Raw genomic sequence first — 13,609 nt, 5'->3', positions numbered from 1 at the left:
AGAAGAACAGTTGAGGGAGAGCTGGAAGAGAGGAACAGCTGAGAGAGAGCCGAGTAGCAAGAATGGAGATTTCCCTGCTGAGGAATTGCCTAGGCTAGAAGCCATGCATGGTAGCACAGCGTGTAAAGCAGGTCAGAGTTTCAAAGTTATCACTGAGGAAGTTTGCTGCTCTGCTTGCTGACCGTGTGTAATTCTCTCTGGACTGAAACCTGAGCCCAGGGCACCTGAGTAATACCGACTGAAACGGACTCAGCTGGATGAACGGTATAAGGAAAACCAGAAGCTTCCTGCATTCTGTGGGACAGTAAGAGAAGTTGGGGTTTTGAATGTTTTCCTCTCAAATATGTGAGCTGGGGGTTTTGAGGGAGAAGACCAGCCATATTGTGAAAGTTATTTTTGACTTTTGTGTTCTTTCTATTTTTCCTGTGTTGGGAAATTGTGTGACCCAGGGAAGGGGTTACAAAACCCAAACTGAACTTTTAAACTCATAGCCCTATGGCAAAGGGGAATTCAGGAGTGGGCTCACAGGAAAGGAAAGCCTTTTACTTTTGATGTTTTGTTTTGTTTTTTGGAATGATAACTGTTTACACCAATGTTGCTTAACTTGCTGGACTGTTCATAAAGGACTGTAGTCATGAAACCTCCCAGAATGGAGGAAAAGTTTCTTTATTCAGCATTACTTTTCTTGCTGGGAAACAGTCTGACCCACAGGTCTAGGGCAAGGCTGCCACATCAGCACTGCACAGGGAAAAACCCTGGTTTTGAATGTGAGAGTATTTTTTTCTTTTTCTGATTTGGTAAAGTTTATAAGAAGTGCCAAAGCTGGAATGCTGGGTCCTGTTTATGAACTTTGCTTAGCTCAGAGGCACTCCAACTGTTTTGTTATATTTGCTTGATTATGCCATCTGACATGACTGTGAATTGAATTATTATTTCCAATTAAAGGAAGCATTGGCTTTGCTTTTGAACCCAGTGTGGTTTGGTTCTTTTTGGCACTAACTGGAAAGCTTAGCGGGAGTACACCAATGGGCCTGGGAGCCACTGGCAGGATCGGGGTCACAAACAAACTCTATTCCTTGTGGCATGGGGCCCCGGGTAGGTCACACCGGCCTAACCCAAGCGTCCCTGCCACAGTTGACAGGTGTGATGTCATACTAAGCATTGCAAAAGTATATAAGTGAACCTGGTGGCAGGAGTTCCCTGAGACCATGTATTGCTTCAGAAGAGGTGTAATTTTCACGCCTGATGGGTTTCCATTGCACATATGCCTTTTGATACAAGAATGTCCAGTTAATATTAATAAACAATATTGAACTGGTAATATATGTGCAATTGTCATTATTCCCGGGCAACTAAGGGCAGGGTTTGGTAAGTTACCCTGTTCACTCTTCAACTTAATCTTATGTCCTCTCGTTCCATAGCGTCCTTTCATTTGAAAGAGATCTACCTTCTATGCATTTATGCCATGTAGATAGTGATCAGGATAATTGCACACAAGCGTACTTATAGCTACTCTAGGGTTGTAAAATGAAATAATGAAAAATGATGCAAATATTATTTTTATAATATCCAAAATATTATTGTTTATTAGTTATCAATATTAGATCATAAGAATTATCAATTAATTATCAATTGATCATCATTTGCATCATGAGAATTATTACAGAAGCCAAAAGCTGGCCTTGCTCATAATAAATTCCAACATTTTACCAGTTACACATCCATATATATCCTAAATGACGACATTCCTTCGTTACAATCTATCTGCAATCTAATTGGTCCACATTATTTGTTTCCATATAAGGCTAGCTTCATATAGGCATGTCCTAAAATTACATTCTTATATCTAAAAAGTTACATTCTCACATTAAGCTTACATATTTTATAAAAAGAAGAAATACATAGACAGATATTGTAATAAACTCACAAAACTATTTTAAATCCTTTCCTGTAAAAATCGGTGTGTCCTTTCTATACTGAGAATATCATCTCTGTCTCACTAAGACTGAACAAAGAAAAAGATGGAAAGAGTAGTTAGCTCCCCCTCCCGTCAATTCTATGAGTAGAAAAAAGTTGCTCAAGGTCAGAGGTCAAACACCAGCTGTAACCTTATCAGGATCTCTTCAGGATTTCAAAAATATGAAAATCAAAATAAAATATATTCCTAATCTATACTTGTTAACTTACCCCTATAGCTACATAAGTAAATTTCTATTGTGTAATTTTACTGACTTACTGACTTACTAAAACTTAAATTTGATCAATACATACCATGATACACATATGGTTTCGATCTGTCTTTCCCACAGCAAACTCAAGTCATGGCAACCTTAGGGCCCCCTGGTATATGGATACCAGGTCAAAAGCCAACTCCTGTCTGCCTACATTTCCCTGAGGATTGGCCTAGTACAGGCTGGTCACTCTTCAAAACACAGAAGCCCTATAAACTTAAGCTTTTCCATCTGGGGTAAATTTGGTATGGTAGTTATCAATCACCGAATGTCCTAGCCTGCCTTCCTGTATCCTCAAGCACATGAGACATGTATCAAATCAATATGTTAACTTAGATTCTCTATCTTGAACTTTTGTATTTCTGATTTTTATATTTCAGCTTATCCAATTTTCATTTATTCATTTATAGCTACTAATCCACATTCTCACTTGCTCTTGGATTAGGCCCTATCTATCAACAGGTTTTTCTAACTAGTAAATCCTGGTGCAATGTGAGAAAGTGTAATAGCTGAATTTTTTTATCATTTCATGTTTGCTCACTTTTGTCACCCGTACCTGTCCAGGTAAACCAAGCTGGCACTCCTCAGAACTACTTAAGGCATAGGACAAGGTCAATAGTTAAATGTCAAAATCATATCTTTCGCCTTTCTTCTAAAGTAAACATATTGAGATCTCTGAGTCTATCTTTATATGCTTTATGGTGAAGAACACGGACCATTTTAGTAGCCATCCTCTGGTTATAAGTTTTTGAAGGTACAGTGACTTTTATTCCGTCATTACCTTGCAGTTCAAGGCGGATTACATAAGAGGTTATCTGGACATTTCCAGAAGTGATAAGAGTAGAGCGGATTACTTTCGGGGATTGAAATGCTTCCTGCGGTGTTAGTTTGTCTTGATGGATTTCTTGAATAGCAGGGTTTTTATTTCTTTTCTGAAAGTTTTGTAGTCTGGTGTCGTGATCAGTAGATTGGAGAGTTGGTGGTCTAGTTTCACTGCCTCAGAAGATCCTTTTAAATTCAATAAAATTGTTCCACCCACATTCCAGTGCAGATGACTTTAAAATGTCAGGACAGTGCGAATACTCTTCCCACTGCGCATCAGTTCAAATGCCTCATTTATTTTGTCAAAAGATACAGCATGGGTCACAGTGGTTCCAGGCTAAATTTCTTTGCTTGGTAATTGGAAATAAGTTTAGAGAAACAGTCTTTGCTTTTCAAGTTTCCAGAAAGAGCTCCTTTCAAGGTGCATCCTGTCAGCATCAGCATGGGGTCAAAGACTAAATTAAGGAGCTATTCCAATGATCACAAAAGTTCCAAATGTAGGATTGGCAGCTTTCAGGGCAGATACCATATTTACATTTCCAATGCACTCAAAGGAGTAATCCAGACCACCATTAGTCATTCCAGTCAGCACTTCATGAATGGGCTTGTCATAATCCCAAGGGTTAATGCAATTAGTGACTTCTACTTCTTTTGCCTTTGCAAACTTGTCTGGGTTAACGTCAACTCCAAAGATACGAGAGGCACCAGCTACTTTGCAACAAATGATAACAGAAAGGCCAAATCCTCCAAAACCAAATACAACATATGTAGAACCGGGATGAACCTTGGCAATATTGACTGCAGAGCCGTAACCAGTGGAAAACTCACAGCCAATCAGGCAGACCTCACCAGAAATTTATACAGAGTCACTATCACCTTCGTTTTCATGTTGGCCATTCCTCTCCATATATACCAAAGCATTCTTCTGGCTTTGGACATAACCCTTTCTACCTGTTTGCCACCTTAAGATCATCAGAAACAATTAACCTCAAGTCTTGCTCTTCTTTCGAGCACAGAAGTACTTCTCTTCCTAAATTATGTTGTTCCCTTGGGTTCCTGTAGCCCAAGTGCATGACTGCATTTTTTAGCATTAAATTTGAATTGCCAATTTTGATTCCTTCCCTCCTCTTGCTATCCACACCATCAGGGATGTCTACCCTATTACAAAGTTTTATATCACCTGCAAAGAGGCAAATATTACCCAGCAGCCTTTCCATAATATCACTCACAAAGATGTTAAAAACCCCTCCAAAATGTTGTAGTGGTGGAGGGGCTTGTATGCTTTAATGACTTGGAGGGTTATGATGTAGGGCCACCCATATCAGACAGGCCTCTGAGGAGAAACCAAATGAAGAGTGCCCCAAACCTGTGAGACTCCAAGATATAGAGACTTGAAGAGGAGAGTAAAAGGATGGCTGCTCTCTCTAATGGCACTAACTATGATGGGGAAAAGAAGGGGAAAGACTTGAACACACCCTCTGGTTCAGGATTCCACTCCCCACCTCAGGCAGTCAGCATTGGAATATTGTGGCCTTGGATAGCCAGGAAAATCAGCTGAAACTTTGGGTGGCTCCATAGACATCACAGAGCATAGCTTGGAAAGGACATTGTTAAGCCCTGAAATTCATCTGCCACCCCAATGGTCCGGACGTGCAACGGTATCAGGAAGCATGGTGCAGCAGGAGGCATCTGCCTCTGATTTAGCTGTCTCTGCTGGAGGGACTCCTGCTTCTGTTTCCTCACCAAGTGGATTGGTTTGAAGCAGCTATTCAGGGAGCTTCTGTTGTGGCCCCCAGAGCAGATAAGTTATCTATGATGCCTTCTGGAAGAACCCCGGTGTTGGATTATCAGCAGAAGTAACAATGAAGTTAATATGGAAAGCATTTTAGAGCCTGGGCAAGTCCTATCAGGTACTGTCTTCTCAATTTTCTAAATGCAATGCAGGTTTTTCTACACAACTTGAGACTCAGGCTCAGACGCAGAGAGCAGCATAATAAAAAAAAGGTCTAAGTCCATTTTGGGTCTAGAGCACTAGTCACCCAAAGTCGGCAGCATCTAAAGTCCATTCTTGAAAAATACGTCCAAAATATTTTTTTTCCAAGAATCATCTAATTATACGTCCAGCCGTTTGATCATCCAGACTGTCAAGTCATCTATCTTTATACCACATTCTCGTCCAAAATTTGTTCAAGTCCACAATGCCTAGAAAAAGACCTTTGGATGTTGGAAGGGTCAGCAAAGTGATGGACTGGCTACTCATACATGGCAATAGAGTAGTGGGGCACCTTACAGGGCACTGCTGTGAACTTCACAAAAAGGATGCCACATAAACATCTCACCACAACTCCCTTGTAGGTCATAGTGAGCTTCCCATAACACCCCGAAAACCTACTATACCCACCTGTCTACCACTGCAATAGCCCTTATGGCTGCAGGTGGCACCTATTTGGTAGTACAGTAGAGTTTTTTTTGTGGACTCACATTTTTCACCATGAATGCAGTGGTTAGAGTGGCTTATGGACCTGGGTCCTTCTCACTATGGTTCACTAGCTCACCACCCAGACTACTTAAGCCTACATCTGTGCAGCTCTACCAGGCTTTCCAATACTAGGTGCTGATGTTCTAGAGGCAGGTATGTACATTTTTATTCTGATTTTTATGGTGGTGGTGTGTGTGTGTGTGGGGGGGGGGGGGTGTCAGTGATTACTGGGAGAGTGTGTGGGGGTCTGCACTTTGCCCCTGCAGTGGTTATCTGGTTACTTTGGATATATTCTGGTCACTTAGACCTGTTTTTAGATTGCCTAAGTCACAACATATAAGTTCCTTCTAGGCAGTCTCATCAAACTTTCGATTATCGCTGAAGGATCAGCATCTCAGCACCTTCTTCACGTTCCATCTTTAAAAATCATTAGTACTTGTAGAGCTTCTTCATTTGCAACTATAGCCCCTACAAATTGAAACTCGTTACCTTCACATTTAAGGTCTGAGAAAAATTTAGATAAATTTAAGGGAAACCTTAAAAGTTTCCTCTTTAAAGATGCCTGAATGCTAAATAACTGCTGGTCCCACCCTTGCCAATTTCTGTATTAATCACATTCAACATTGATGATTTCTCCCATTGTCCTATTGTTTTTAACCTTAATTGTACTCTTTTCTTTTTTAAAATTGTATTTCCCCTTCTATTCTTTTGTTTTCATGTATGTTATATCTTGTCACTAACAAGTATGTTAATTGCTCCCCATTTAAATTTTTTAATTATTAAACGCTAAGAATTTATGATTAGTGTTTCATCAAATTTGAATAAACTTAATAAACTTGATGATTTATCAATTGCCTGTGTCAAAGGCTTTACTGAAACCTAAATGAACCACTACAAGTGCTCCCCTTAAATCCAACTGTTTGGTTACCCAATCAAAGAAGTTAATCATTTGATTACAGAAATCTCTCTGTCCTCCATTTTAGAAGTGTTTCAATTAATGTACTCATCACTGAGTAAGATTAGCCAGCCTGTAGATCCCAACCCCAACCTCCTTCTTACTTTTACTTTTGTGGAGAGAAACTGCAGCTGTTCTTATCCTGTCCTCAGGGACCACTCCTGACTCTAAAGAAGCATTGATAAGGCTAGCTGGGGAGTTGCCAGAACCTCCCTGAGTTCCTTCAGTACCCTCAGATGTATGCCATCCAGCCCTATTGCTTTGTCTATCTTTAGTTTAGCTAGCTCCTCACAATCTTCTGAAACTGGATCAAGATCTACCACACATCCATGCTGTTTAGTATTGTCTTCTGCAAACCTACCCCTGGCCCTTTCTCTGTGAACACCGAACAGAAATATTTGTTCAGCAATTCTGTGGCCATTTCCATTGAGAAAATAATAGTGACCATCATATTGGTTCCCAGGGAACCACCATTTTTGACCTGTGTCTGTAATCTAAACTGTTTTATTTGCTGATCAGAACAGATGATGTCACTGTCTGCACTGATATGCATCTGTGATGAAATTTGCTGAAACTTGGAAGTCTTAAAAGTTGTCTTCCAAAGTGGAATATGAAAACTGACTACTCAGGTCAAGATCATGAACAGAAGCAGATACTGTACTGATGAGCTATTCCCAAAAACATTTTCATAAGCAGGTTGAAAATAGCATGGTGGGTAATCTTTTACAAAATAAATAAATACAAGGAGGCTGCTTTGGATGGAAAGTGAATAGGATTTATAGGATCTGAAACTGTGATAACAACATTGTAGTCTGCAACTATTCCATTATCCAATAGTGAATTTGTAATGAAAGAGAAAAAATGTTTAAAGGAAGTTACAAGTTTGAAAGTCATGTTCTTATTAATATGCAAGTGGATTTCAACAATTTCACCAGAAACATTATCACTTTCACTGAAGACAGCCACCGCTGTTCCAAGTAAAGCATCTTCTTGCATAAAGTCAACAAGGAGATGAAAGTGATTTTATGAATAATGTCATTGCTATTTTTACCCTTGTATCTATTTTTCATAGGTAGCAGACATTGATCCTTCCCATGACACTGATTTTCTTTGTCTTTTCATCAATATTGAATATTTAGAGATATTCCCTTGAAGTGTGACAGCTGAATGAATAGGTGATTTCTGCATTGCCCCTTTTACTAAAGCACTTTAACCGATGTAGCACATGCTAACTGATTTAGCATGCGCTAATCAATTTAGCATGCACTAACGATTAGCATGTACTAAATGCTAAGGCACCCATAGAATAAATCAGTTAGCGGGTGTTAAATTGGTTAGCGTACCTTAGTAAAAAGACCTCTTAGTCTTTAAATAAGAACATAAGAATTGCTGCTGCTGGGTCAGACCAGTGGTCCATCGTGACCAGCAGTTCACTCACGCGGCAGCCCTTAGGTCAAAGACCAGTGCCCTAACTGAGACTAGCCCTACCTGCGTACATTCTGGTTCAGTATGAACTTGTCTAACTTTGACTTGAATCCCTGGAGGGTGTTTCCCCTATAATAGCCTCCGGAAGAGCATTCCAGCATGACGGTGCCCATGGGTGTATTTTCTTGCAGATTGTCTTATAGACAGTTTGATCAAAGACTGGCAGAGTATTATTTGCATCTAAAAGTAAAACAATTATTTCTACAGTTCCTGATTTGACAGGAGACCCATTACCCAAGGCAGCAGGATCAGGTGATAGAATACTTTCAGTTTCCTGTCCATAATTGAAAAAATAAAAAAATTGGGGGATGCTGATCTAGGCACCTAACTTTAGGCATATTTTATACAGTAGAATTAGGGTTGAAATTTAAACTAAGCCAGTATTTAATAAAACAGAGCATTCTTCACAGAATACTAGCTTAGCCCGGATCATCCCGGCAACTAACTTTGGTCACCATTTATTGACTCTATCCCTTATTGTGGAATCAGGGAGAAGTTATCAATGTGAACTACAGGTAATAACTCCAATTATTAGTAACTAAGTCTCATTGTATAAAATGGGACCTAAGTTAAAATAACCCAAGTTAGTGGTAAAATAACATGTCATAATGATAACCCACATTGTTACCTACATCCCTAAATGTCATAAATATCCAATAGTGGGTTTTTTTCTCAGAGTTATTGTTAAATCCCTAAGGGCCTTACAGAATAGCTTCCTTGCTGCTTAGGAATGGACTTGGGGCTGAGCCCCTTATACGTACCAATCTAGCCATTAAGAATGAACATCAAAAGCTTTTTCGTAAGCTATTTTTCCTATGATACGAAAAAACTAGAAACTTGCTGGACTAAGTGCATAATCATTGATGGAGACCCAAACCACCCTTGTATATATAGTACTGTATATACTATATTTCTAACTGTGTTCTATGGCATTTTACTGTGCTTTTAAATTTTTGCTTGAATTGTTTTTCTATATTTTATTGTATCTTGCAGACTATCAAATTTGTTAAAAAACACAAAAATAAACCTTCTACTAATGTGGGCTTTATGTGTAAGTCTGGCTTGCATCATTGAGAAATAGTCATGGTGGTCTAACCTGGACATAATGGCAAGCTTTGGATAATCTGTGACATTTCAGCAGTGCAATATTCCAGTAATACTACATGTTCATTAAATATACATGTTCATTAAATATAAGTAATAATTATACTATTCTATAACAATTTATTAAAAATGAAAGAGAATCTGAAATTCATATTGTGTAAATAGTTAAACTGCAGTAGTTTTCTGACCTTGAGCAGTAAGTATTGGACATACATCAGGTTACATCTAAGTAGTTATAATATATTTTAATGTATTTACATTACCTCAATGGGATCATGTAGTCTGTTGTTTATATTGGATATCTGATGATATAATCCAGGAGCACAGTTTCCCAGTGTATTGTAGCAACTCCCGACTGGCATTGATAAATCTGTCTTTTTATACAAAAAGTCACTTTTGCGTGAGTCTGTAGTTAAATACACCTGATGGCAATAGTTCTGAGGAGAAAATTCACTGCGAATTGCATCCACATAGGTCAAAGATGGAGGTGTTCTGTAAGGAGAGCTCCTGGACGTCTTATATGGGTCTTTAGATTGCCGCCATTTATACAATTTAACAAAGCCTACTACTACTACTGTGATAAAAAAGGCCACAGAAACTAATATCACTGAAATAATTAAATAAAATGTTAAAGTTGCCTTTTGCTCAGATGTGGGAGAGATGTCTGCAACATCAGTTAGCATTTCAGCAGGTGTGTCTGTAACAGATATTGTAAGAGTGGTAGTAGATGACAGCATTGGCTCTCCATTATCTTTTATTAAGATAACTAAAATATGCCTGACGGAATCACTTTCAACTATATCCCGAGCTGTCCTTATTTCACCACTGTGGAGGCCCACGGTGAACAGGCTAGAATCTGTGGCCTCAAGAAATAAATATGAGATCCAGGCATTATGTCCTGCATCTGCGTCCCAAGCTACGATCTTGGTGACCAGGTATCTAGCTTTTGTTGTCCGAGGGATCATGTCTGCTTGTGCAGGTCTGGCATTGGGGCGTGGGTACAAGATTGAAGGAGCGTTATCATTCTGGTCTGTTACAAACACTTTTATGGTGATGTTACTGGAAAGGGCTGGACTTCCTCCATCAAAAACTTGCACAGTCATTGCATATTCCCTGATATCTTCATAGTCCAGGGGAACAAGAACAGATATGGTGCCACTCTGATGATTGATGGAGAAATATCTGAGAACTAAATCTCCTAAGGTACCACTTTCAACAATGGAATAAGAGAGTTCACCATTTTTCCCAGAATCAGGATCTGAAGCACTTATATTGAATATGGGCATTCCTGGAACGCCATTTTCCATCACATAAACATTATAAGAGGACTGTAGAGATTTGGGCACATTGTCGTTGACATCTGAGACTTCCACTGTTAGTTTTTTCTCGGTGAAGAGAGAAGGTAACCCGGTATCTGTTGCTATAATGCTAATATTGTAGACAGAGACTAGTTCTCTGTCCAGAGCTTCTTTGGTTTTCAAGGTATAATAATTTTTAATAGAGGAACTGAGACTAAAGGGGATATTAGGTGGAATTAAACAGTTCACCAGACCATTATTTCCAGAATCTACATCCATTACACTTAATAGGGCTATCACTGTACCTGGAAGAGCGTCCTCGGGTACGGGGCTATACACTGAGGTCACTGTGATCTCTGGGGCATTATCATTGACATCAATAATTTCCACCAATACTTTGCAATGGCCATGTCCTGGATTAGAACCCCTGTCTTTAGCTTGTATGTAAATCTCATACATTTTACTTTCTTCAAAATCTAGTAATCCTTTGACTCTCAGCTCTCCATTAGCAGAATCCAAAAAAAATAGTTCTCGCATTTTAGCAGGGGTGTGACTACTGAAGGAATAAATGATATCTCCATTGAGACCTTCATCCAGATCAAAAGCTTCTACTTTGACAACTATTGTGTCTGTTGGTGCGTTTTCCCATACACGAGCAGTGTAGGTGGATTGGTTGAAAACTGGCTCATTGTCATCGGCATCCAGAATATCAATAATTATAGGTACAGTTGCTGACTTGGGTGGGTTTCCCCCGTCAAGTGCCGTTAAGACTAACCTCAGCTCTGTGCGCTCTTCCCTGTCCAGTCCCTTTTCCAGCACTAGTTCAGCATATTTACTACCGTCTCCGCGCGTCTGTACACTTAATGCAAAATGTTCATTGGCACTGATCCGATAAGTCTGCAAAGAGTTAACTCCAACATCAGCATCTTGCGCGCTCTCTAGCGGGAAGCGAGTTCCGGGCGCCATGGATTCACTGATCCCTAATTTCATTTGGCTGGTGAGAAAAACTGGCGCGTTGTCGTTGATGTCCTGTATTTCCACGGTAGCGCGGTATAACTCGAGTGGATTCTCCATGACGATCTCGAAATTGATCAGGCAGGGAGCGACCAAACCGCAGAGTTCCTCCCTGTCTACACGCTCGTTCACAGACAGCCTCCCATTTTCCAGATCTGCCTCAAAGTAGTTCTTACTTGCTCCAGAGACGACTCGGAGCCTGCGATCTGAGAGCCTTTTAAGGTCCAAGCCCAGGTCAGCCACAAAATTACCAACGAAAGTGCCTTTTGCTCGCTCCTCCGACATCGCATAATGGATCAAGGCAGAAGCCCAGTCCAAACAGCTCAGAAATATAAAAATACCCAGTACTTGCCATTTACTTGTCCAGTTCCTTGTTCCAGTAGCGGTAGACATTGCCAGGAAAATGTGGCTTTCAGTGAGACGGCTGAATTCTTGATTGCTTTTCTGACAATATTCAGCTCGTTCGCAGGCAAATTCTATAGAGCAACAAGCCAGATTGAACCATTTGGCTATTAATAAGAAAAGCTGGCATTGCTGAGTTTATTTCTCTGACTCAAAAGGTTCATCTCCCCGTCTCATTCCGCTCTTGCTTCTTTCCCTTCCACTGATAGACAAAGCACGCGTTGGTGGATCTCCAGCGTCTTCATTGGCCAACAGCGGCACACAGAGTTTCAGCCAATAACTACAGAGAATTTTTCTTCCATGCAAAACAGCTACGGTAGCTTCAGTGAACAGAAGATACATAGAATTACTTGGCAGCAAGTACATTTCTTCCACAAATGCTTGGATATTTTTACATCTGCCTACAATTTAACTCGCCAGCTGGCGAAAACCTTATGTCATCTACATAAGTCAACTGCCAGAATGCTTTCCATTATATCTACAGCAAAAAAAACATAATATTGTTATGTGACTATTGCAGAAAATTCAGTTCTCGTACCGCCTGCTGTTGGAAGATTAAAAAAAGTACTCAGACCTTTTTTCCTTTCAATGACGAACACCACTATCATTAGTTCTGAAGGCAGAATGCTGAAGAATTTATAAGAGATAGGGAGAAGATTCAAGAAAACCAAGAAGATTGCTTAAATGAAGAACTGACACCTATTTTAGTATAATAAAAAAGGGATTAATATGTAATTAAATTGAGTTAGAACCAGTTTTATTTTTTTTATTTTATTTTTCCTAGGGCTACATAATTACTTCCATGTCATTTGCATATATTTGCATATATTTGGACAGGAATTCGAAAGCATATTTTTAGGAACCTCTCACCACATTCATTTTCTTAGAAGACTTAATTTTCTAGGGAAAGCAGAAAAGAGATAAAAAATCACTGAAACAATTAGAATGAAAGGATAACTATACACATATTACATGTAAGGGGGGTTGATAGATTTCAATGTCAAGTTGCAAAACTGAAAAAATTCTAAACTATAAGACTAGGGACTCCTTTTACAAAATTGTGCTAGGGCCTTAATGCGCACAATAACGCACATTAAATTCCCGAATGCGAGCCACTACTGCTTCCTTTTTAGTAGGCGGTAGATTTTCAGCTACTGTGAGCTATAGCGCGTGGTAATTTTGTGCGTAAAAGGAGCCCTAAATTACTGGTATGAGGGTAAATAAAAAAAATTTAGGGAAAATAGGTTTAACGGCTTTAATAGAAGTAACTGTGAGCAATTGAACATCTCACTTTTCCACATAATCCCCATGCAAAACCACACATTTGTTGTATCCTTCAATTAGCTTCTGCATTCCTCTTGCTCTCTCCTTCCATGTCTCTTTTCTTTTTAATTTTGTAGTTCTACCCCTTTCTCCTTTTGTTGAAGTCTGTCTGTCTGTCTGTCTGTTTAAATAGTCCCCCAATCATGTGTATTTTTATTAACTTAATTGTTTTTATTGATTGATGTACACCGCCTAGAAGCCTGATTAGGCGGTATAATAAATTCTTAAATAAACTTGACTTGAAACTTGAAATTTTTGCTGCTTCCGAAGCCAGGTGAGCACCACTTCCTTTACTTCATCATCAGAGGTGAATTTATGACCTCACAGTGTCTCTTTCAGTTGACCGAAGATGTGATAATCGCTAGGTGCCAGATCCGAGTTCAAAGGAGGATGTAGAAGCTGTTGCAACATCTCTTCTGTAGTTGCTAATGTCAATGTGCTCTTGTGCATGATGATAGGCAACCAGAAGAACCTCTGTCGGTTACACCTGTTCTTG

At 39.5% G+C, this 13,609-nt stretch overlaps 2 protein-coding genes across 2 annotated transcripts in view; both read right to left on the bottom strand.

Moving 5' to 3' along the window:
- LOC117351862 overlaps positions 1 to 13,609 on the bottom strand; it is a 279,785-nt gene that overhangs the window by 172,195 nt on the left and 93,981 nt on the right. The window lies entirely within an intron of this gene.
- Positions 2,812 to 11,673, bottom strand: PCDHGC3 (protocadherin gamma subfamily C, 3). The gene is given in 4 exon segments (XM_033927659.1): positions 2,812 to 3,380; positions 3,383 to 3,516; positions 3,518 to 3,897; positions 9,340 to 11,673. Coding segments are annotated over 4 exon segments (2,940 nt in total). The 3' UTR covers positions 2,812 to 3,288.

Source organism: Geotrypetes seraphini, chromosome 18 (assembly GCF_902459505.1).
Source record: "Geotrypetes seraphini chromosome 18, aGeoSer1.1, whole genome shotgun sequence".
NCBI lineage: Eukaryota > Metazoa > Chordata > Amphibia > Gymnophiona > Dermophiidae > Geotrypetes > Geotrypetes seraphini.
This window is presented reverse-complemented; position numbering and strand designations above follow the sequence as displayed.